The 27,177-nt window shown below is 37.1% G+C and overlaps 1 protein-coding gene across 1 annotated transcript in view; it reads left to right on the top strand.

The window, feature by feature from the left end:
* The first annotated feature begins 1,007 nt into the window (after positions 1-1,007).
* The window catches only part of col18a1a (collagen type XVIII alpha 1 chain a), a 108,514-nt gene continuing 82,344 nt past the window's right edge, over positions 1,008-27,177 (top strand). The window contains exons 1-2 of the mRNA XM_067444391.1: positions 1,008-1,193; positions 1,289-1,362. Coding sequence (XP_067300492.1) covers positions 1,183-1,193; positions 1,289-1,362 — 85 coding nt within the window. The 5' untranslated portion in view covers positions 1,008-1,182. The remainder of the gene's footprint in view (positions 1,194-1,288; positions 1,363-27,177) is intronic.

The raw sequence follows: 27,177 nt of genomic DNA on the forward strand, positions 1-27,177 counted from the left end.
TGTTTCCAAGCTTTATAATGGCAGTGAATGGGGCTCACGAGTTTGAAGCTAAAAAAGTGGATCAATCCATAATAATCGGGCTGCTGTCCATATTCAATTTATGAAAAAGCATGACTGATGCTACATATGATATCAGACACATTTTTAATGGTGATATGCGTTGCACGTTTTTATAAGTTGAATAGAAGGCGGTCTGGCAGAGCTTGATATTTTACTTTATAAAGTTATAAAGTAAAATACCCTCCCACCCCCCACCCCTTATGTCATATGCTGCATGTGACGTGTTGCTTGTTATTTTTTTATTTATTTTTTTGGCCATGCACGTTCACTGCCATTATAAAGCTTAGAAGAGCCAGGATATATTAACATACATAACTGATTGAGCTCATCAGAAAGAAGGAAGTCATACACATTTAGAATGGCTTGAGGTAAATCATGGGGTAATTTTACATTTGAATTTTAAAGTGAACTAATCCTTTAATTAACCAAAGGTAATGGATGTATATCACTTACATAATTTTATAATAATTACATTTTTTGATTTTTGTTAAAAAAAAAAATAATTTTAAAGTAAACTTGTCTTTTATTTTTTCTTGTCTTTTATTTTCATGTTCACTGTTTCTCATGAAAAAAATATCTAATTGATCCTGCAATAGGCTTTATATTCCATTTTAAAAAATGTGTACTTCTAGCCTAGACTAGAAAAACAACAACTAAAACATCTATTGAAGTCTCAATAAAACTGCTTTAGTTAGGCTATATCAAGATGACAGAAAGTTCAGTTCTTTCTGCTAAAACTGCTATTTTGAAGTCACAAGAAAAGTTAAAAAAAATATATCACTAGTAAATAAGACAATAATTCAAAAACAAAACAAGACAGAAATAATATATGGTCTCCTAGGGCTTCCGTAGGCTACTTGACCTCGAGAGCGCGTGCTGTCACAGGGGCCGAGAATGCAGGTAGGTGGTTTGTTGGTGTAGGCTTTAGGACCCAGAGGACTCGTCTTGAACGGCTCGTGCGCCGCTGTCCTCTCACTCCGTCTCGTTCATCATTGCGGCTCTCGGATCACTCTCATCAGCTGTTGCACCGGCGCGAGGGCTGCTCTCACACTAAAGCGGGAAACTTTCATCCACCTTCCAACCAGGACCCCATGTAGCTATCGGAACAGATCAGTTTCTGAAATGGCAAGAAGGTACAAGTGAGAAATTCTCTTTAGAAGCTTTTTAGAGTGTAAAGATGGAAAAACAACAACAATAAAAACTAAGCAAATATGGGTCATCGTTGCAGGTGTCGCGCGTTTCTGGAGCCGTTCATCTGCTGCGTGCTCATTGCTCTGTCACCGGCGGCATCGCAGAGGGGAGGTGAGTTCAGATCCACGCGGGATGCGAGCTGGACCACATGTTTAAAAGTCGAGAGATAGCCTACAGGCTTCATATCGTGCTGCAGTATTTGATCAAAGACAGCAGAATGATCAGCATACATGGTCATGTTGTTAAATTAAGTTCATTTCACAAATCTGTAGGCTAGATCGGGCCTATATATTTTCACAATATAGTTTCAAAGCAGCTCTACAGAAAATGCTATCAGAAAAGTTATCAGAGGTGACTGTCCAATGAAAATTTGTAGGAAAAAGTTAGTTAACTTTTTTAGTTTACTCTTTGGGTAACAGTTGCAATTGCACTTTTCAGCCCCCACCCCAAAATAATTATAGGCCTATTATCATGGTGTGCTTCTATCAAAATAGTTTAGCAGGTTTTTGGTTGGTCCAAAATTTGCTTAGAGATTTTCCCCTCCATCTGGTGCCTTTCTCAGTGATTTTGAGTTAGCCTGGACTTGTTTAACGTTTTTGTGGTGGTTTGTGGGATCTGCCTACACCATACAGTAGTTTTAGAAGTTATGGAGTCCCGTCCCATGTGTATCGTTCTGCCATGACTTCAGTTGCAGACCATTTAATTAAGAAAAGGTCTGTACAGCTGTCATGTAAAGCATATCTGAGAAACTGAGAACCTCTTTATAAATATTTGATTGACAGAGATCACTGTTGCTGTCGTCACATTATAGAGGGACAAACTTGCATCAAAGTTGGTTGGTGTGCCAATTGCCTTTTTGTCAATATTCAGGCTATGAATGTTGTGCCTTAAATAATAGATACCATGAAGATCTGATTCCCTGGCTGGGTTTATAGATTTATTGGAAGTAGTAAATTCTTGATGTGCCAGGGTTACGGAGAGACCAAGTGTTCACTGTGCTACTCCATATCAAAGTCTGTTTAATTGTTTTATAGTGATGTAGTATTGTTGAGGAGGGTAACATTCCTGGATAAATCAGTAACAAACATTATGTAATGATCAACGCTAATATAATTAATATAGTCACATACCTAAAAATATGTTCATGTGCTTGTTAAAGTTTACTAATGAACTTATTTCACAGATGTAAATTAAAATGCTTACAAATGTTATTAACTTTAAAATCATAGGATCATGCACTTCTTGAAAATATGCACGTTTAGCATTTACAAATGTAATCCTGCAAAAAGCCATTTGGTAGCTATACGTAATTCAGATGTTCAGCAGAAAATTGGGTGATACAAGTATGACTGGTGGTCTTACTTTATATTAGGTGTCTTTAAATATGTACTTGCCTCAGATATGTTCATGTTCTATTTCAAAACACTTGTGCTGCTACTGAGCTGAGATATGGGTAGGTTAGGGATGGGTAAGGGTTGGTCAACAGTGTACAGGGGTCAGATTGGTACTATAAGGGAACACGGTTTGTTATGATAAATGAACATGTATTTTCTTGATTTATTACATTTCTTGATTTATTATGTTGATGTATGATTTCCAATGCACATAAATGTATTAAATGATTAGTAAACATTTACAAATAATGAATAGTTTCAACTTTAGATTGGGTACTGAAAGAACATGAACAAATAATTCATAAATGATTTGTAAAGATGTGTATATAGCAGAAGCCTGCATACACGCAACAAACAAAGACCAAATGCACGATCTTTACAGTGGTTACGAGTTAATGAATAATGTGTTAACAATGTTAACAATGTATGTGAAGTGCATTTTTTTTTAAACGTTTGCATATTAGCATATTATCTCATAGTTTTTTAATTATATATTAACTAATGATCAGTTAAGCATTATATAATGTTTCTTATTAGTTACATTATTTATTTATTAATCGTTGTAAGCCATCTGTCAAAATCATTTATAGTTTTTTTAAACATGTGGCTCAAACATGCATTGACATTTGTAAGCATTTCAGTTTACATTAAATCATACTCTGTTAATCATTATATAATGTTGGGAGTATTTTAAATAATCAAAGATCACTTTCACTTTGTATAGTGGCTGATCGTGTGCTGGGACTGTCAGAGTGCAGACTACTTTCTTTCCTCGTAGCAGACTTTTCTTTTGTCGTGCCATCAATTTGTCGCTCTTTGACTGATTGTGGCCTGAGGCTGCACAGCAGGCCGGAGGAGAACAGCTGTAAAAGGACACCCCACTGGGACATTTAATCGCTCGGTGAAATTCTGCATTAAAAATCACAGCAAACAAGGCTTCCCACCTGCTGTATATGGATGCCTAAGCGATAGGAGGCAGGAATGTCCTGTTGAGAACTCGGTGGTTGCAAGTAACAATATGCTTTTACCCAAAACAAAGCTTTCTTCGTGCTCGGGGATACCTAGAGACCGAATAACCTCCATGACCTGTTCTCTAGTGCTTTAGCTAGAGCTGCTTTTTAAGTTACAAACTCGATTGCAAATGTTACTTTAGCAAAACGAAAAGGAAAATTAGTTTGTAGCACTTTTAAAGTGCTGATGTATGGTAGTCAATAATGAAAATGAATTGATGGTTAAAGTAGAAGTTGATGACCTAACACTTGATTTACTTTGAGACTTTGGACGAGAAAACTCTGACACATATTTGATTGCTAATGCTTCTTTACAGGATCTTATTATTACATAAATATCTCATCTGTTTCTTGTTGGATTGATGATCTCATATAGCATGTATATCCCCTTTTACTTCAGCTTCAGAAAATAGCATTAACTTTGTGTTCCATTATGGAATAATTTATTGTTGGAAATTTGTTGGTGAGGTTAAAAAGGGTGGATTAAACATGATATGACATGACGACTTTAAATGCAAGTTCTGATGCTAGATTTATGTTAACTGCCTAAACATGTTTTAGTGAGTGCTTTGAACACCCACAGGCGCTAACATATATTCGCTAATCATATTTTAAAACAAATGGAATGCCTTTATTTCCATGACACATAAAATGTAATTGTTACAACAAAGTCCTTGAGTTTTCATTACTCTTTACACAGATGATCTACGGTACGGTTGACAAAAAGGCGTGATCTGCGTGTGAAGCTTAACCTTTTAGTTAAAGGCAGCATTCTTGTAGGTTAATGGCAGTGCTTTCTTAAAGGAAAAGTTCAGCCAGAGATTAAATATTTAGTCGTTATTTTCAGATTTGCAGGATTTGATGGTGCTTTTTTCTTTTTTTGCGATTGGCAGTAAAAATCACCATCCCCTTTTTTTGTGGACAGCAGCTTGGACATTTTTCTTTTTGTGTTACCATTCCTTTAGAAGAAGTGGAAATGGATGTTCTTAAGTTCTGTCCTGGTTCAGCAACTCCTGTGGTTTCAGTAATCCACAGATTTTCCAGTCAATAAACAGATTCACTTATAGCAGTCTTTTTTCACTAGCAGACTCTAGTGGGGGGCCCGTTTCTCTGTCTGAGAAGTGTTGAGGCAGAGATGTGAACTGAATTTTTCTTTAACCCACCTCTTCTTTTCAAGAGGAGCAGTGGAGACGGCATTATCCTGTGAGCTAAATGGGCTGTATTTAACCCACTTCATGAGAATGGGAGCCCCTGGGATCAAGAGATGGCTAAAGTGTGTGTGTGTGTGTGTGTGTGTGTGTGTGTGTGTGTGTGTGTGTGTGTGTGTGTGTGTGTGTGTGTGTGTGTGTGTGTGTGTGTGTGTGTGTGTGTGTGTGTGTGTGTGTGTGTGTGTGTGTGTGTGTGTGTGTGTGTGTGTGTGTGTGTGTGTGTGTGGGTCAGTGAGTGAGAGCGGGAGAATGTGTGTTTGTGCACTTCTCAGGTACCCCATCAGTACAAAGAGTCTGGATTTATCATTAAACATAGAAGCATTGTTATCTGGTAACTTGTGATGCAAAGTTGCCAGGCAGAATAATCACTCACTTTTCCACTATCAACACTTAAATTGAAGCATCTCAAACTTCTCTATCTCTAGTAATTTCTTGTGTTTTAGATTTCTAATGCATACTCCATGCAATGTTCTCATAACATTAATTATAAATCAATAATTCATGGGTAAAATTTAGCTTCCTTTTTATACAAATGAAGACATTTTTTTTATTTTTATGGGGGAATTCTCTATCAGTGCATTCTAATCAGTGCATATCAACTGGTTTTGCTTTAGGACAGGGATGTAACCACTATAGACACTATAGACTGTCTAACAACGTTGGCCAATGTCAGAATGATTGATGGCCAATCAAATCAAAGAAGGCGGGGCTTACTGTTGACAGAAGACAAATTCCAACGCAGTGCTTTAGTTTTGAAAGTGAAAATGTGTGTTAAGACCTTATCCCCCCCCCCCCCCCCCCCCGTGTTCAAGACATGGTTACGACCGCCTTGCTTTAAGAGCCATTTTTTATAGTGAATAATTGAAGTAGTGAGCACAGTCCTCCACAGTAACAAAACTGTTTATAACACAAAAGTAAACAAAAACTGTGCATGTACTTGGAATGCACACAGAATATATTTCCGCTGCCTCATCATGTGAGCAATTATGTTGTCTTTTTTTTTTTTTGGTTAATGTGTTTAGTTAGTCAATTTGACCCAGCAATGACCTACAGTATATGCATTGAGGCATATCTCGCACCTTGACATGAAAAATATAAACCAAAGTTTGAAAGTTCATGCAGATTTGCCTGCTGTGCTGCCTGTGGCTTTTTGCCTCACTTTGAAATCTTGGCTACACGTGCAACACTGGCTGGGACTTTATTGTTTGGAACAATCTGGCAAAGTTACCTAAAACTGTGGTCTTCAAGGCGATTTATTTTATAGTAAAGCAGGGTCTGGGTAGGCTAAATGGGCGATGTGGGTCTAAACTGTGAACAGCCACATGGGGACAGTTAACAACCAGTGAACCCAAAATGACCAAGTAGTGGCTTATCACTACAGATTTGCTTTAAATATATGCTTGTTTTGGAAATGTGATACTCCAACATGCCAGCTAAAAGGGTGGGGACCGCACTGATGAATGGGAACTGACTTTGACACATCTGTGTTTTACTGCGCAGTGTTGTAATCTATTCACAATAATCTTGCAAGAACAGAGGGTACCGCTTACATTCAGTGACAGGAATGAGAACATATGTTTCGCCTTAATGCTTGTCATTTTTACTTTACCACACAATAGGGCTTAAAGCATGTGCATTCTAATAGCATGCGTAATGTCGGAGATCTACAGTTGATGAGATCAGGAGTATAGTATTTCCAGCAGGTAAATCATTCAGTCTGTGTCCAAGAGCACAATTTGTTTATTGTACACATCATCCCTAGAAATCAGAATTAACTTAAGCAATGGCAGATGTATAGGGTTGAAGACCTGTGTGTGTGTGTGTGTGTGTGTGTGTGTGTGTGTGTGTGTGTGTGTGTGTGTGTGTGTGTGTGTGTGTGTGTGTGTGTGTGTGTGTGTGTGTGAGAGAGCTGGGTCTCCATTTAAACTGGTTTCTTTAACTTTATTGGGTCACAAAGTTGGATTTGCTCTTTGTTTGTTTGGCACAATGAGCTATCAGCTGTTCCACCAGTGCATTTGTATCCTCTCAATAAAAGCAGGTGTGCGCTGTATTCACAAGGTCAAAGCTGAAAGGTCTCTCATTTTGGTCCAATGCCATAAACGCAGCTCTGTCTAAATGATATCTTCCCGAGACAATTAGGTCTATTCTAAGTGGTGATTTAATGATCTTTAAAGATTTAAACCACAATTGAATTTTAGAAAATATTACCACTAGATATTTATTCTCCAAAAGCTTTGATCTGAATTTGCTGTAGCATGCCATCTTCTTTTCAGGGGGATGCTGTAAGTGCCAACAGCTGTTGTTTGTATTTTTTATTTGTCATGTAGCTCCAGTCCTTAGTGTCTGAACCTCTTGGTCTCACACTGAGCTTGAGCAATTTAGTGCCAAAAACCAATAGGAAAACCATAATTATAGCTTTTGGATCATGAAAGGATGATTTGTATTACCCTTTATGGCCCGCACCCTACCATCATCTTGGCTAATAGACAACTGAGCAGCCCCTGAGTGCTCCAGAAGTCCTTCCTGCCCAGGTTGAAACCCTTACTTTTTCGCTCCCTTCACCTGTAATTGGCGTTATTTGACAAATGACAGGCCAATGGGTTCTGTACACATCTCTAATTCCCCTGAAAATGTACTTGTGGTTTAAAGGCGTTAAAGGCAAATAGGAAAAGTTGACTTTTGCAAGAAATTGCATTATGTGGATATAGACACTGTGTGTACTTTTATTGTATGGTGTATTGTGTAACAGATGATGGATTGACTTCCTATTTGGGTTTTACAGATAGTGTCTTGCTTTTGCAGCTGTTGTGGAAGAAGATTGTGTTGATAAGGAGGGGCAGACGGGTGGGGTTGGGGACAACTGCACGTTATCTTTATTACTGTCTGTTGTCATCGGTGTAAAGTTGCACTTCAGTGGATCTGAGGAGGATAGAATGGATTTTTGGCTTGTCGCTTGTGAGCCAGGATGAATGATGTTTGGGTTGTATTGTTATTATTTAATGTAAATTTTGTAATAATGGTGTAAAGCAAAACATTTTAAAAGTTTTTTAAAAGAAGAAATTAGTACTGTTATTTGGCAAAGATGCATTAAATTCATAAAAAGTGATAGTAAAGACTTTTATTTAGTTACAAAACAAATTCTCTATTTCAAATAAATGCAGTTTCTGTTCATCAGAGAATTCTGAAAATAATGCATCACGTTTTCCACAAAAATATTAAGCAGCACAACCATTGATGGACATTGATAAAACACTATGAAATGTTCCTTGAGCACCAAACGGAAAAAAATTATGATTCCTGGAAGATGACACTGAATTTTAAAATAATGGCTGCTGAAAATTTTGTTGTTGTTGTTGAAACGCAGCCTTGGTGAAAATAAGAAACCATTTTATATATATATATATATATATATATATATATATATATATATATATATATATATATATATATATATATATATATATATATATATAGTATAAATAAATGTTAAATTGAATCTGATTGTACTCTCTTTTTTAAAATTGTTAATAACAAAAGCCGACTGAAAATAATATATATGATCTTCTTATGTCTCTAATTACAGTAATTTTTCATTTTATGTCTTCCAAATGACAGCTGGCACACACTTACTGTTTTGAATAATTGTTCTCTATAACAATTATTGTGTAATTGCAATAGATGATAGCTGCACTTGTTTTATCTTGCCTGCAAGCGAATCATTTTAACTTCAAAGGTGATCATTTTGATAGTGATTTTAGTGAGAATATATGGCATGCAGACATGATTGTGTAAGTATTTTCATATATAAGTAAATCACCACTGACACTAGGGTGATGTAGCATATAAAAACAAAAACATTTTTTTGGGCTTTTGACAATTTTTAATACTTTTAATATATTCACCAAAGAGCCATTGTTGTATTAAACATGTTAAAGGCAGGAGTGGAATTACTGTAAAATATAGTTTATATAGTAATTAGGTCTCCACGGTCACTGCTGTCACAGGACTTCACCAAATCATACCAAAGAAGTGTGTTTTTGAGGGAGCGGTCCCAGCGATAAAGGTTCGGTCCTGCTTTGGAAGCAGCCGGTGAGTAAAACTGCTTCAAATGTCTGTGCTGTTGGTTATCGTCGCGTGAGTAAACATCAGTAAACGACACGATCGCGTATAACGTTAGTTAATTTATCAATGGAGCATGCGATCTATGGTGTGTGTTTAAATACATTTGTTTAGCTGACCAATATAGGTGTTAGTTTGTTTATTGTAAAACCACCCAAACATAAACCTAGTGTTCTCACAAAGCGTGCTTCGTCATTCAAATGCGCTAACGGACTCCATTGTTGTTCTCTGTATAACGTTACACTAGTCTGACGTGCAAAACCGTTTTGCTTGCTACTGCTAAGGTTTTGTCGCATACAATAGTCCATAAACCGAATCATGTCCTCATAAACTGCGAGTAAAGACACACAAATGTTGACAGGCCACTAAATTCAGTACATACCACAGAGACGGACGTCCTGATGTTGCCGTTTCTCCTGTTCAATTTATTTCAGCCTCAGATTTGATTCTGGATCATATCTGTATTAGCTGAATCTGATCGTTAGCCATGGGTTTCTCCACGCTTGAGGACGTCACCACTTTGTGCGCATTCGTCATTCTTTAGCTCCGCCCACACGATACGCCGTTTTTTACGAGGCGCTTTACGAGCCTATATTTCTTTTATAAATATAATAAAACTAAAGACTTTTCGGAGATATGAAGGATGCAATACTACTCTATAGGTACTCAAGATTGACATGAGATTGACTGAAACTGAGTGTTTCACCCCCCCTTTAAACGAATGAAAATAGACTGTTCAAAAATGAAAAATATATTATTTATTGCCATATTATTACATTTTCAATCAAAGGAATCTGTGCTAATGCACTCATAATTTAGACATTTAATGGCTAAATAAAATGCACTCAAATCATTGAAATATTCATGATTAATTTTATATGTCCAAAAAAATTACAGTGAATAAATCTCAATATGCGGTACAACCCTATTAACACTTTTTTCTGGATCCGACATGTTTTCTAATAGGAGATATAAAAAATATGCTTGTGCAGATAGTCATCTTGTCATTAGATCTTCACAATTGGTCAGTAATGAAGGGCTGCCAATAGGAAAATGGTCTCCATGCCAACCAGGTGTAGATTTGTCAGGCACAATGCGTAGTTTGGCCCCTGTGTGAGAAGTAAGATCCCATTACCTGGCACTTTATCCTCCCACCAGCTTAAGAAGTGTTTACATGTCCCGAGTAACAGTCTGCTGAACGCAGGGCTGGATGAAACCAGATACATCATCCCACGAAATCCATACCAGTGCCTTTATTCTCATGAATGAAACTGGGATTTGAATGACCACCACTGTACACCACACAAGACTATTAGGGCAAAGGCCAGTGAAATGATACCTTTAGTCGCTCCAGGCAATTCTGCTCAACATGTGCTTGTAAATGTACGCTTTTTTATGATCATATAGTTTTTTCTGATCTTTTTTTATTCACTGTTTTTAAAATAGGTTTTTAATACTGTTCACTCTCTATTTTCTGATAGTATTCCTTGAAGTAGCTTTTAAAAAGATGATTTGAAATTCTCTCCTTTCATTCATTCTTTCACCAACAGCAGTGTCCATGGACAGTTCTCGTTTCACCCCACATAAATCTTTCTCCCCAATGGTGTGAAAGACGTCTGTCCCCTGGGCAGGGGAGATTACCATCAAGGGCAGTGGGCTTGAGAACAAAACACTGATTTGCAGAGGTCTTTTCCCAATTCTATCTCTCCTGAGAGTTCTGGGAATGGGGGCTGAGGTCAGATATGGGAGACGGTATCATTCATGCTCTTTAGTTGTCAGGGGAAGAATGCAATGAGACTTAACACTCTAAAGGCTCTCTTGAGGCAAGTGCAAAAACCCTGTTTTCTATAGCAACACCTTTTTCTATAGGAGGTCACATGAAATGGCATTCAAGGATCCTCTGGGTTCTCACTGCTAGAGCGGCTCTCTTCTTTGCCTTGACAGCTAGAGGCACGTTAAGACATGCTGGGATAGTGCAAATATTATGCTGTGACCATTTTCTTGCCTTCTCTGATTTCAAGAGTGGTGAGTCAGAAGTGTGTGGGTTTAACATGGATGTAGGCTTAGTTTGGAAGGAAGTGTCTTTGAAGACTTGATGGAATTAAATGGATAATTCACCCCAAAATGAAAATTGTCATCATTCTCTCATACTCACTTTGTTCTAAACTAAATGAATTTTGGTCGCGCTTTAGTTTAGGGTCCAATCCTCACTATTATCACTATATTAACACTATATGACTTTTGTCTCAATACATTTCTAATTACGGCTCATTAATAGTTGGTAGTTGTTAGGTTTAGATATGTGATAGGTTTAGGGTATTTAGAATGTGTTCACACAGAATAAAACATTAATATGTGTTTTATAAGTACCAATAAACAGCCAATGACCTAGTCCTAGTAATATGCATGCTAAGCATGCCAAGCAAATCATGCAATAATGAAATATGGACCAAACTGAAGTGTTACCAATTGTTTCTTTTTCTTTTGGGGAACACAGCGGGATAAATTCTGAAGATAGTGCTTGTTTTTCCTTTACAAGCAGTAGAGTGAATCTGTCATTAATTACTTACCCTCATGTTGTTCGACACCCGTAAGACCTCTGTTCAGCTTCAGAACACAAATGAAGATATTTTTGTTGAAATCCGATGGCTCAGAAAGGCCTTCATTGTCACCAATGTCATTTCCTCTCTCAAGACCCATAAAAGGCACTAAAGATGTCTCACTACAGTGGCTCTACAATAATTTTAAATAACAACTAAATAAATTATAAAGTGATGGGCCAATTTCAAAACAAAGCTTCGAAGCGTTATGAACCAGTTTATCAATTCATGATTCCGATCACCAAAGTCATGATTTCAGCAGTTTGACATGCGATCCGAATCATGAATTGATAAGCTGACTCATAACGGTTCGAAACGCGGGTCATACAATTATTGTAGAGGCACTGTAGTGAGATGGACTGTTGAACGTCTTTAGTGCCTTTTATGGGTCTTGAAATGACAGAGAGAAAAGGACATTGAAAGGCCTGTCTGAGCCATCGGATTTCAACACAAATATCTTCATTTGTGTTCTGAAGGTCTTACGGGTGTCAAACGACATGAGGGTAAGTAATTAATGACAGAATTTTCATTTTGGGGTGAACTAACCCTAAGAAAAAGACACGCACACAAAAAATATGATTAATGAATCAGATCTAGTGTGCTATATCCCAAGTTATACAATAGTTTTGCGTGAGAAATGGACCAAACGCTAAGTTTTTGTTCCATGATAATCTTCACCTTCTGTGAACCAGATCAATGATACATTGGAAAATATTACTCAAACAAATCAATCTCTCTCTATATTTGGTCAGTGTTTTTCCAGGATTTTTTGATGAATATAAAAAACATAATTTATTTGAATTATATTTTTTTGTTACTATTTGAAATTTACTTTAGCGTAAATTTGGATCCTTGTTGAATAAAATAAATGAAATGAATTTATCTCTAAAATGAATATCTTGCAATAACATCAACAAAAAATATTACTGACCCCAATTATTATTTTTATTTATTTAGATCTGCGTTGTCTGAAGTTATTTTATGACCTAACAATACTTGAAATATAGTTAATGACTATAGTATGGACTTCTTTTATAAAAAAAAAGTGTGCTTTTGTTTCTTTTCTTTTCTTGAAAATTGAAAGCTTCAGTTTTCATCCCTTGTAACTGTAAAGAAATGATTATAGAATACAGGCTTCATGTTTTGTGTTCTACAGAAGGAAAAAACTCAAATGGACTTGTAAACGATGTTAGAATTTAAGGGCGAACTATCCCTTTAAATGTCTCCATGGATGCTGACAGTTTATTGAGATGCATAAGGATGCATCTAATTTCTTAAATAAAAACAGACTGCAGAGGCTGGAAGTTCTAAGTAGTTTTCACTTGTAATTTTTTTTTTTTAAATTGCACAAAAGCCAAAGCATCACTTTGCCCAGCATGCTTGGAGGCCGCAACCATCCTGTCTCTGAGCTGGAACCGAAGCAGTGAAGGAAGTCCTCTATTCTTCTCTGTAATGTAGGCCAGATGGCACAGTGCCATTCTTTGAGACATTCACAAAAAGGGAAGGGAATTAAGCCAATTGTGGGGAAGTTAGAACATTTAGAGGACAGTGAAAGATTTGCCAGTCCATTCCTCTACAAAGCTATAAAGTTATCCACACAACAAGGGAGGGAAGGCCATCATTCTGGACGAGTCAACAGTTGACTCTCTTGTTACTGGCTTTTTGGCTGAAATTTCCCAAGCTACTCGGCTCTACAGTAATTTAGTGGAGAGCATTAACATGTTTAATTTAAGTGCTCTAGGTTTATAATGCCTTTATGGACCATTTAAAAAAAGTTTTTTTTATATTATATATTTAGGCTGCATGATAGTTGATGTACCCCAAAACCAATGCTTGAAAGCCAAAGCCAAGTTGGAGCAATAGATTTTAACTTTTTCCACACCCTTGCAGTGTTATTCAATCTTTGGCACTGCTTTTGAAATGTTATGCCAAGGAAGTCTACTTTGTCCTTGTTTGTCTGTTTGTGAGATCTTTGCTGAACTAGAATTATGTGTAAAGTAAAACCATATCCATATGTTTCTTTGGATTTGCTTATTTACTTACTTAACAATTTACTAATTAACTCTAATGTAGAACTGCTCAGGTACTGGTAAAAAATAATTTCAAATGAATGCTGATCTTTTGAACATTCTGTTCATCAATTAATACTGTATCTGTGTTTCCACAAAAATATTAAGCAATACAACTATTATAACAAAAAGAAATGTTTCATGAGCACCAAATCAGCATATTAGAATGATTTCTGAAGGATTATGTGGCATTGAAGACTGGAGTAATGATGCTACAGTAAGTACACTTACTGTGTACTTAAAGGTGCCCTAGAATTAAAAATTGAATAAACCTTGCCATAGTTAAATAAAAAGAGTTCAGTACATGGACATCACATACAGTGAGTCTCAAACACCATTGCCTCCTCCTTCTAATGTAAATCTTGTTTGTGAAAAACACTACGGAAAAACAGGCTATTTTCAACATAACGCCACATGTGACGCAATCGTTGGGATCCTTAATATGTACGCCCCCAACATTTGCACATGTCCGAACATGTTTCTTTTCAGGTGGAACTGCGCATCTGAATCATCAGTTCAGCAGGTAAACAAGCGTCACACGAGAATAGCGAAAACGGCAGCTCTCATGGACACAAATGTCATGTTCCAGCTGTGCAGGGGATGTGAGGACTTTTCATAGCCTTCCCACAGATAAACAATGTCAACAGTCATGGTTGGTGTTTATTTACAATAGGATACTGCAACAATTTAATTAAAGCATAAAAACCTTTTTCAAAAACATAAAAAAATGGTAAACAAAACTTTTGTAAGCTAGTGTATATTTAGATTATTTGGTGCTTCCTCTCAAAATTAATGGAGGAACTGTTATCATGAAATGGCAATGGAATCAGAATTAGAGTTATTAAATTCTTTATGATTCCCACAATGCATAATTCTACAGTATACATGGCCTAACTAGTGATCAGTCTTACCAATTCCTGAGACACAATGAACAATAAAACGTGTGTATATCCACTGGAAACTAGGTCCGTCTGAGTTTTGTCCCGTGAAAACAGAGACTATTTGGGTCAGGTCCATGTTGGTACCTGGTGCTGACTGATTTTATCTAGCTCAGGACTTTCAGATTTAGAGTCATTGGCTATGAGTTTCATGTCTCCTGCTGTTGGAGCACATTTACTATGTCTACAAAACACATTAAGTTAATGAGTGCTCTCCTGAGGCAAGTGTCACCACAGTTCTCAGAGAGATTTTTCTCTCAGATTATCATTCCTTTGCCCTTTATTATCTTGAGTCGAGTGGCTGGAAATCTTAGACCCTCTTTGGAAATCGTCTCACAGAAAACAATGTGACCGCCGGTCTCTTTTCAGCCTGCCTGTCACTAATTGCGGGACAGGCACGGCCCGACTGATGAAGGACCCCTTTGTCATGCTCAGGGGTCCTGTTGAATCTAAACCTTCTGATGTTGCTTGAGGCAAGACGTCACCCCTTAGATAATTTTTTACTTCATTACACAGGATTACCATGTTAGCTAAAAAAGGGTAGGTCATAGTTACATATGAGCGTGTAGAGGTAAGTTCACTTTGCAGTTCTGTTTCATCAGCGAGTCATTCTTACAATCAAGCAAAAAGGTCACATTCTGTCCGCTAATCCTTAAGTATTAGCTTTCTTTAGCAGTCAGTCACCAAACAACAGGGATTAAGTTTGATGTCGGGATCATTTAATTCCCTATACTGTGGAATTTCATGCTAGATTTGAGTGGTGATTTCGCATAACGTGCGGTATTTCGTGAAGACACATTTGTTTTGTGCATTTTTAGAATTGAGTAGCTGTGTGCCAACCAAACACGAACCATTTCACTTTTAGGTCACTCTTGTTTTGCATCAATTAGCAAAGCTGTTTTAAATCTAAGATGATAACCAGAGTTTAGTTAAGTAATTTTCATTAAAATGTAGCATGTACTAGGTCTTGACAGTATTGTTTAACAAATCCCTATTCCAGCAACTCTGGAAAACACTATCCGCATTTTTGCTGGTGATTCATGAGTCTGGCATCAGCAGCAGAATAAGGATGCAATGCTTTGACCAGAGCAGAATGTTGGAGTGCTTTTATTCAACCATCATTCATGCAAGATAGATACATTATCATAAGAAGACTAAGAGGGACACCTGCTTGGCCTTGTCGCTTATACACTACAAGTGTTGGTCATATAATTAAATATAATCAAAAAGTTGATTTCACTAATTCTATTCAAAAAGTGAAACTTGTATATTATATTCATTCATTACACACAGAGTGATATATTCCAAATGTTTATTTATTTTTGATGATTATAACTGACAACTAAGGAAAATCCCAAATTCAGTATCTCAGAAAATTAGAATATTGTGAAAAGGTTCAATATTGAAGAAACCTGGTGCCACACTCTAATCAGGCCTTTAAATGGTCTCTTAGTCTAGTTCTGTAGGCTACACAATCATGGGGAAGACTGCTGAACTGACAGTTGTCCAAAAGATGACCATTGACCCCTTGCACAAGTAGGGCAAGACACAAAAGGTCCTTGCAAAAGAGGCTGGCTGTTCACAGAGCTCTGTGTCCAAGCACATTAATAGAGAGGCGAAGGGAAGGAAAAGATGTGGTAGAAAAAAGTGTACAAGCAATAGGGATAACCGCACTCTGGAGAGGATTGTGATACAAAACCCATTCAAAAATGTGGAGGAGATTCACGTAGAGTGGACTGCAGCTGGAATCAGTGTTTCAAGAACCACTACGCACAGACATATGCAAAACATGGGTCTCAACTGTCGCATTCCTTCTGTCAAGCCACTCTTGAACAACAGACAGCGTCAAAAGCGTCTCGCCTGGGCTAAAGACAAAAAAGGACTGGGCTGCTGCTGAGTGGTCCAAAGTTATGTTCTCTGATGAAAGTAAATTTTGCATTTCCTTTGGAATTCAGGGTCCCAGAGTCTGGAGGAAGAGACGAGAGGCACACAATCCACGTTGCTTGAGATCCAGTGTAAAGTTACCACAGTCAGGTGTTGGTCCACTGTGTTTTCTGAGGTCCAAGGTCAACGCAGCCGTATAACAGGAAGTTTTAGAGCACTTCATGCTTCCTGCTGCTGACCAACTTTATGGAATTGCTGATTTCATTTTCCAGCAGGACTTGGCACCTGCACACAGTGCAAAAGCAACCATACCTGGTTTAAGGACCATGGTATCCCTGTTCTTATTTGGCCAGCAAACTCGCCTGACCTTAACCCCATGGACAATCAATGGGGTATTGTGAAGAGGAAGATGCGATATGCCAGACCCAACAATGCAGAAGAGCTGAAGGCCACTATCAGAGCAACCTGGGCTCTCATAACACATGAGCAGTGCCACAGACTGATCAACTCATGCCACGCCGCATTGCTGCAGTAATTCAGGCGAAAGGCTGTACATGCTCATACTTATCATGTTCATACTTTTCAGTTGGCCAATATTTCTAAAAATCTTTTCTTTGTATTGGTCTTAAGTAATATTACAATTTTCTGACATACTGAAGTTAGGATTTTCCTTAGTTGTCAGTTATAATAATCAAAATGAAAAGAAATACACATTTGAAATATATCAGTCTATGTGTAATGAATGAATATAATTCCTTTTTTTGTTCACTTTTTGAATGGAATTAAAAAAAATGAAATAAATCAACTTTTTGATGATATTCTAATTACAGCTCTGGAAAAAATTAAGAGACCACTTAACATTGATTTTTTTCCAACATTGATTTCAGAGCTATATATGACCAGCACCTGTACTTTTCAAATGTTAAGTCATTAATTAAAAAAAAAAAAAGTTTCTGAAAGAAGGATTTTATACTCAACAATGGACAAGCCGATTTTTTTTAGCGGCCATTACTCCAGTCTTCAGTGTCACATGATCCTACAGAAATCATTCTAATGTGTTGACTTTGGTGCTCAGGAAAACATTTGTATTATTATCAGTGTTGAACACAGTTGTGCTGCTTTATATTTTCGATGATTAGAAAGTTCAAAAGAACAGCAGCATTTATTTGAACTAGAATGATATTTTGTGACAATATAAAACTATGTAATGTCATTTTTGAACATTTTAATGCATGCTTGCTTAATAAAAGTATTAATCTTCCTACTGACCCCAACATTTCAAATGGTAGTGTACATAAACAAAAATTTAGCAGGAGTTAAATGTGCAAATATATATTGTCTAGTTAATATTTTATTTTAGCTTTGGCAAAATTACTGCATTAATGCTAATTATTTGATATTCAAACTGTTTTGTTTATCACTGTTTTCCCCAAAGAAATCTAAGCTGTGGGGGGTTGTAAAATGGCTGTAATATGTTCTTATTATTCAAAGTAAAATTACAGTCAGTGTTTTATCTTGTGCTATGTCTTCAGTTCACTAACATCCATTTCAAATGATTTTATTCAGACTCTGACTTTAAGAGAGACTCAAAATTATGCTTTAAAATAAACAACAAAGAGAGTTTATAATTTGTATGCTGTGCCTAACCAAAAGCTTGTCATTACATGGGAGTTCTCACACTGTGGCTTTGGGACCCTTAAAGTAAGTAAGATGAGAGTCTGATTTTGCTCACACCAAAGGTGTGAAGATTAAACGGCTCAGAATCATGATTACGGATCCAGCATTTGCTACACAACCCGGGGACTTCCTTAAATAAGAGCAGTTGCTCAGTCTGAAAAATAGTTTTCTATTGTGTTCACCACCTTCTCTGTGGAAGAAAATGGTTTATATTGCAAGAAAATGTGTTATATTGCGCAGTAGCCAATTTTCATCAGGCTGCATCCCAAATCTGTGGTTTTGCTGTTGACTAAACTATAACAAATCAAAAAAATGTTTGCTGCAAACCTTTGCCAGGCCACATCATTTATATAACTTGTAGATGGAGTATAGAGATTATATAATTGTAAATGGTTTATTTATCCTATATCTCAAGTTATGTTTATATTGACCTTATGGAAAAAAAAGTTAATTGCTTTGTGATATGCCCCAGGGGTTGTTGATCTTTTAGCTCTATTTTTACAATGTTGTGGTGATAAAAGTCAAATCAGTTTTACTCACTGATTGACAGGGGAATGCCAAGAATGCTGGATGCCTGGTTCATGTGTCAGTGGATGCCCATAGAAAAGTGAAGCTGTGGGCCCCTATTTCATTAGATATGACTACTTACAGGAATGTGAACAGGCACTGACAGACTCTAGATATCTTAAAATGAAGCAACACCAAGAAACAGCAACAGATTCCATGTTTTACAGGTTCACTGGGTTTAGAAGGCCATTTTATACATTTGAGGTTTAAGCAAGAAAGCCTAAGAGAGTTACAGACAATCACCAGATTACAGTATGCCACTTCTCAGACATTCCTTGACCCGACAAATGCAAATTCAACATGTTCATTTGGTAAAAATGCCAACCAATGCCAACAGGCGCTGACAGTCTGTAACACTAATCCAACAAAACCTGACCAAAGTGTGTTGTTGTCTGTCGGTGCAATGTGAATTGGCCTTAAGTGAACTGACTTCAGTAGAAAGAACCAATTCATAAGAGTCATACGCTTGACTCACTGGTTGCAGGCACAGAACATTTGCTTCTAAACATGCTTATAAAGACACTGGTTTTGTGTTCAGATATGCTCTTGTTAAAGACGTATTAAGCCCAGTTCAATTGACATTATCATTAAAACAAAAGCTTAAACCCTTTCCTCTGCTTGTCATTGGATTTTTGTGGCGGAATTACTGTGTGGCCTCACCTTGTCAGGTGCCAGGGATTAGGTGTATTAAGTGCACCCCTCTGAAAGTGACAATAGCAGGTTTGTTTGCGTCTCCTTAGAGGATCAGCTGAGCTCCACTCAGTTAAAAACCTCTGTGATAATCTGTCCTGGTGCACCAAACACATACTTTTCATTGCCATTACCAATATGCTTTTCCTTTAGCTGTTTTTCGATGAAAGATAAAACATTGTGGAGCATAGTCTTTTTTTAATAAAGGCTTTGCACTGCTAGATAGTTTTGCTGCCTTTCAAAATTCAAATTCAATTTTATGACCAGAATCTAATCTAGCTTTGAGGGGAACTTTCCTGAAGAATGCAATCTCGTAATGCATTTCAATTAGTTTAATCACTTATTCTATTTCAGACAGTCTTTGTAGAAAGTAGGTTTCAAAACAGCTCACTAGGCTTTGAAACAGAGCTCTGATATATTCTATTTATTCATGTCTGGGATCTCATGTAATTTGTCTCTCAATTTTTTGGAGTATTTTTAAATATTAACAGGCAGTATGTTCATAGAGCAGAAGAAAAAAAATCATGTCACCACATGCTGAAATCTTTGAACGACCTTTGCTCAGTCTTGAAATATTGCATAGCTGTTTTTATACCACCAATTGCATTTTGTTTTATGCTAATGCACTTTAATGTGACCTAAAAGCATTCCCTGACCATGGAGCACAGTCTTTAAAACATAGGTTAATGATTGATTCTTATTTTTATTTTTGCAGGATTATTCTGTGTGCAGTACAGTACCTTCGTAAAAAACAAAACAAAAAAACATTTAATTAAATTTATCTTGAATTGTTTATTACTCCATTTCTTACTCCATTAAAATAGTTGTCTCTTGCTTTAAGCATAAACTTAAGCATAGCATTTTGTTTGAGTTTTCAAATAGGAAAATACACTTTGCAAGTGGGGTTTAAAATAAATAAATTCAAGATATTTCTTTAAAGGTTGGATTGACCGCTAGTGGTTGAAATAGGTACTGCCGTTAAATTTAAAATATTAGAGATTGTCGTTTCCCCTGCCCCCTCCTCAGACTCGAAGCTCACGTGGGTTTCCAGTTTGAGGACATGCAACAGGAACAGGCACAATTGACACTGGAAGCCACACTGTAAGATGATTTGATATTTTTAGATGGAAAAAGAGGCTTTTTGGGTCGGATAGAATCTGTAAATTCTAACCCAGGTTGTTTGCTCCTGTGGCTAAAATATGCTGTGTTTTCCACCAACTGGCAAACTGGGGTGTCAATACTATTGGGTAAACTGGTAGCGTGCGGCTTTGCAAAGACTAAAAACAAGACATTCCAACACAAAACGCACATTTCAAAGTAGAATAACTGGCAGTAGAATTGTTTTTCTGAGAAACAAGTAGGTGAATTTAGCAGTTTCCTAAATATCTGCAAGCATAGTATTTTTAGGCTTTAGTCAAGTGAAAAACCTACATACAGCACCTTTAAAGGTAAACTTTTCACCATTATGAAAGCTTAAGCTTCGAAGCCTTTAAGATACTTTAAGTATTGTGGAATAGTTGTGAACTCAGTAACCTCACTGAAAACCCATGGCGTGAGTACCTGTTTCTAGGACATTATGTAAAGGATTAATGCCATTCCTGACCCTCAGACTGAATAAAGTTTGACATTAATTCATGATTATGTGAAACCTCTGGTCAAGAAAAAGCAAATAATCTGAACAAAGAAAGCTCTTTGAGACATTTTAAGTCTCAGTTTGGGCACCGTTCTTGGGGCTAGATTTACTAACAGCTTGCACCAGCGCAAACCCTCTTTTGGCTATACTATCAGGATTTACTGAAGACACACAGTGACAAATTTGCAATGCTGTTTCATGCATACTGAGCTTTTTACACTGTTAAAGACTTTGATTTCCATCCTAAACATAGACAAAGTTTCAAAAACTAAGTTGGACGATTGATGGAGTATTTCTGTATCAAAAATACTTCCTTCCGGTTTCTCACAAGTTTCGGAGAGTTTTTTTCGAGTATGGGTCCGCTTGATGTCGATAGAGCGGAAGGTCCTTGTATGGGCCGCACGGGCTTTTCTCCCGGAAAGGTGCGCGCACGCGTGACTAGATGCACGCTGCCCAATCTGGCTAAATCTGGCCCTTGGTGTAAAACAATGTTTTGTGTATTTTCTGTTACCAAAGTCTTGTCAGGATCTGTTTAATCTGATTTGATACAGCCTTTTATGAGATGGCAAATGTTAGGGATTACTCATTCAGAATACATGGACTTAACTTCTGCCAGCCAAAACTCTTAAAAAAATGTGTCTGGGCTGCCAGGATTTCAATTGATGTGAGCTTTAGTGGGCACTGGCCATCTTCCAGGAGTTCAAATGCATAATTCACATTGAGAAGCATAGCGGTGACAAATTATTCCTTAATAAAGTCAGAGGAGTCTTGTATTTTTTTGCAGATTTGTGGTGGGACTTTCTCCTGAGGGCGGAGGGAGATGCATGTTGACCTGACAGTGAAGGGAAACGAGAGACTCTTAAACTGAGATCCTGTCAGGTGTAGCTCCCCTCAACCCAACAGTGGTATCTGCCCACATTCCTGCCATGCATTCTGTTCACCAGTCTGCCTGCTCTTACAGCGCTATTCAGTTACACAATGTCATTCAATACACCTGATCTTTGCTAAACAGACCTTTGGACAGTTACTGAGGAACTTATTTAGCTGACTTTTCAGCCACAGGCCAACAGCAGCCAAAATGTCTCCATGGCCATGGCTTCACTACCTAGAGTCAACTTTCTCCATTAGCTTGTGTTTTATACCTCAGGGATCACCAAGACCGATATCTTGTGAAGGAAATAAATCTAACTGGATTTGCAACATTTGACATTTTTTCATGTGTGTGTTGCCGGCTAGCATTTCAAAATGAGCAGTGCTTTGTTTTGACTTTGAAGGGTTTTTGGGATGCTTTTCAGACTTTCAGAGTTCTTAGGAATAACCATAAGTTACCCCACCAAAGCAGAAACAAACTTGAGCAAAACTGTTCCTGAACTGTAATTTGTTTACAAGCTGGAGTAAAGTGTGTGTGTGTGCGTGCGTGCGTGTGTGTGTGTAGGGGAAATATGCTTGGGAAGAAATAAGATTTGTATATTTCAAGATGACACAAATATCAGTGATCCTGCGTTCTGTGACCTCAGATCACATTACATTTCACGCTACTTTAACAAACATTTTTATGTCATTTTCCATTGGCTGTAAGTATAAAGTAAAATTCACTTGAACATTTTAATATCCTGAACATTTATATATATATACTCTTGCAAGGATGATGCAATTGTGTATCTGATTTAAACTTTAAATATGCCATTATATTTATGTATTCTGTTTTAGTTAGAGTAAATGTTTCTGTTCTTCTTTACTATTTATTCTTAAATGGTGCATATAAATGAAATTCTTTAAAGGCACAGTGTGTAAGTTTTGCCGCTAGAGATCGCTTATTCAAAACAAAGGCGTGGCTTGACTCTTCACCTCCACAGCCAATGGAAAAGTATCAGATGGACTCTGGCAGAAATCATGTGCATTAATGAGGGAATGTATTAAAGTTTTATTAATGTTACGATGGTATGAAGCAGGACTTGGCGAGAGCCCTTGGGAGCGAATGCTAATGAAAAAGACCTGCGTGAAACACCGTTTGCTGATCTTTCATTATGCTTATGCTGCAGTTGGTCGCTAGTGTGTATGTGGTGTAACGCAGTGCTGTTTTACATGGTTAAAACATTCATAGTAAATACAATTGAGCATGTTGAAAATGATGTTATAACGTTACTCTAATATTGCATTCGTTCTGTGGCTGGAATGAGACTTGATGCACTGCAGTATTCTAGATCGATATTAGAATATATAAATACAAACAGGATGACTAAAATGACTGTTGCTAATGACATGCAATCCATTTTAAATATATTATATGATGGAGAAAGCTCTCTCTGATTATTTTAGCCACTTGACAAAATAGTGTTGTCTCTGAGGCATGGTAAAAACGTAACTCAATGAATCAAGAAAACAAGTGATTCAGAAAACTGTGTTGCGCTGTATACAGATAGTTTGCTTTTTGTTGATAAATATATATTTAAACAGTTGCTCGCCTGTCTAATAAAATACATGCTATATTAACATTTAACATTGTTGAAAATGTTTGGGATAATGTAAGTACACAGGTCAACAAAATATATCAAATTGTTCTAGTGGTTTTTGGATATATTAATTTAAAAAACTTACTTATTTTGCCTTTTAATTCTTGCCTTGTACATTTTGAACCAATTGGCAAGGCAACAATGGCTGTTTAGTCGGTGGTTAAATATTGAAGAAGATAATCAGAGCAAAAGCAAAATAATGAGAGAGAAATATATATTCAATACTTTTCAGCATTTTGACAACATTTCATGGGATTCCGATATGTATTTGCTTTGAAAGGGATTTTAGACAAAACATTTTTTAGACTGAAAGCCAACAGGAATTGCAAGCTAAAACACAAATAAAGAATAAATCCCCAAATCCCACACATTCCATATTTATCTATGTTTCCGCTTTGTACACTAGTGTGACTGTCATTTTCTATACAAAACAACCTTTTGAGAAATGTTTTGTTGCTGGAAACCGCTTAGTGACTGGCCTGTCTGAACTGCGGTGAGAGTGTTTCAGCATTTTCCTGTTGGTTTGTGTCCTAATTAAATTATGGCTTCTAAAGTCCCTGTTACAAATTGTCTCTTGTGTACCCTCCGGTTGTTGCTTTTGTTTTATTTATCCCTTTATGAATGATGCATTGTTAGAAAAGAAGGACATAAAGAGGCAGAGAGAAAGGAGGAGAGAGAAAGCCAGCTACCCATTACCTTTGATAAATCCCCTGTGCTGTAGGGGGCCTGTCATACAGGGGCCTGATTTCTGTCCATTCTCATGTTGAACAAGTCCCTTTATCTTCCTGCTGATTCATCTCTGCTCCCCACCACTGCTCTTAAATGCTGGTGAGCATAGTGGCTGAAGTTCCAGCAAAGGTCAGCGTGAGAGGCCACTGCCCACCCCACAGGGTCTCCTTAGTAAAGCGCATACAACGTCAGGAATGTGGCCGGTGGACAATGAGACCCTCTCTTACCTCAGCACCAGACTGACTCCCTAAAGCATGCTCACAGTTAGAGTTAGGGATCAGGTTGAATCCCATTAAGTTGCTTTAAAATTAGAATGTGGTTTGTTATCTAGCTAGACAGACAGATAGACAGATAGACAGATAGATAGATAGATAGATAGATAGATAGATAGATAGATAGATAGATAGATAGATAGATAGATAGATAGATAGATAGATAGATAGATAGATAGATAGATAGATAGATAGATAGATCTGTCTATCTTTCTTTCTTTCCTTCTTTGTGTCATATCAACCACTTGCAATTCCATAACAAACAACTTCTTGTAACGCATTTGAAACCACTTATCAACACCCTAGCAACCATTCAGTAAACTTAGCAACATATTAGCAACCCCTTAGAACACATAGTAACACCATAGCAACCACATGGCTTTCAAACTTTCTCACAAAAGTCCATTTCTCTATCAACTTCTTGAACCACCTTAGAACTCAACTCTAGCAACTTCACAAGAACCACTTTGAACACCGTAGCAACACCCTAGCAAACACCCCAGCCATTGCTTGATAAACTGCTTAGCACTATCCTAGCAACCACCCAGAACAGACTTACAACCGTCCAGCAACTTGAAACACCTTATAGATCACTTAGCAAACACTCAATACACCTAGCAACAACTCAGAACACCTAGCAACCACCTAGCTATACCCTAGCAAGCACATGGCTTTCCCATTTTCTCTCAACCTCTTGCAATTTCCTAGCAACTTTTTGAAATACAATTGAAAGTGCTAAGCAACAACTTGGCAAAGAACCACTTTGAAAAGCACTAGCAACCACATGGTTTCCAAAAGGCTTTGTCAAACTTCACCTTTTTACTTAACATTGTGCACTTCTTGAAAATGTGTTTTAAGGTTATTGGATAAGGTAATTGTTCTTAAGATTTTAATTAATGAAAACTGTAAGTAATTAAGCGCTTACTTTAAGTGGTGTTTTTCATCTTAAGAGAACACCACAAAATTTTCAACAGCTCAGCCTAAGGCCCACATGTTGAGGAATTTGTACAGACAAAGTTTTTATAGTCACGCTTCACTGTAGGAGTTGCCTACTGGCGAATGCCAAGTGAAATAGCCTGGGAAATCAGTTTTTCTAAACCTCCGAACAGGAAGAGCATGATATTTTCTTTATATCTATCTGCTGGTAGCAGTCTACCAGATGGTATTGTTTTAAATTTAGAGGCATTGTAAAACTAAGGAACTAGGAAGTCTTTCTTACAAGGGATTTTTTTTTATTTTTAATTTTCAAATATTAATTTGTATTATTTTTTACGTTCCCTGCCCACTGCCAAACAGCGAAAACAGTTTGTTTACTGTGCCACATGAATTATTATGAATCTGGGGAATTGTTCTAAACAGGAAGTGTTGATACGTTCTCATGTTGGTCCTGTCCTTTTTTTTTTTTTTTTTTTGGTCTGTTAATAATGCCTTGCCTTAATATGATTTTAACTTTTGTTCGTTTTCTCGCACTTTCTCTCTCTTTTTGTTCGGCATGGCTCTTTTGTTCCAGCAGGATAATTAAGTTGGAATGTATTCTCTTCAGGGGGGCTTTGGGGTTGGATAAGAGAGTGAGAGTTTAGGAAGGACAGAGGCAGTGGATGTTTGAAGATCTTCTTCGCCAGACTTTGGTTCAAGACTGATTTTTTTCTTTCTAAGAGTAGTTTCCTATAGCCCCTTTTAGAGATTTCTGCTTGTCACATCGCGTTATCTGACTGTACATGCACCCTCCAGATTTCTCCTTTGTCCCTGTTTGCTCAGCACTTTGGCTCATCAGGAGAGCGGTGTTTCAAAGCGGCTCTCTGATCATGCTCATTAATTCTATTCTCATAAGCTCTTAGCCTTCTAGACACATCAAGGCTCACATTGTCTGTTAATGGTTCAAATAATGGGTGTTCTTCAAAACTGTAGCATTGTATCTCTCAAGTTTTTTTTTTTTTTTTAATTCTTGCTCTGATGAGTAAGCACATTAACTCTCAGATCTGGGAAAAAGCTCTTGAACGCTTTCAGCACATGTTGGCTACAGGGAAGGATGGAGGAGGGAAAGCATTTCTAGTGTCCTGAGGGAAGGTTGGTTTACTCAGGCTGTTTCCCAAGGGAATGTGAGTCAGCCTGGGCTTACAGACAGATGCAGTTTAGGGTCATGTGACCAGGACAGGGCAGTGAGTTTGGCTATAATCTCTCCTGAATTTAGGACGTCCTGTCAGTTGCATGTCAAAAGTTTTTGATCGGTATAAGATTTTTAATGTTTTAAGAAGAAGTCTCTTATGCTCACTTCATTAATTTGATTAAAAACACCAAGAAACAGCAATATTGTGAAATGTGAAATAACTGTTTTGTATTTGAATGTTTTAAAATATAATTTAGCATGTGATGCAAAGCTGAATTTTCAGCATCACTACCCCAGTCTTCAGTGTCACATGATCCTTCAGAAATCAGTTGTACATAAATGTAAAGCTACAATCAAATTTCCAGGAGTTTTTATTTATTTATTTATTTTACAATTTTAAGGCATAAAGAAATTTTCTCTGGAAAAAAAATGTTTCAATATGTAATTTTGGTGTCCAAAGATTACTTTTAAGGGATGAAATTATTGACTACGGTTGGACTTCTAGACTTCTGTTTC

This window comes from Pseudorasbora parva, chromosome 5 (assembly GCF_024679245.1).
Source record: "Pseudorasbora parva isolate DD20220531a chromosome 5, ASM2467924v1, whole genome shotgun sequence".
NCBI lineage: Eukaryota > Metazoa > Chordata > Actinopteri > Cypriniformes > Gobionidae > Pseudorasbora > Pseudorasbora parva.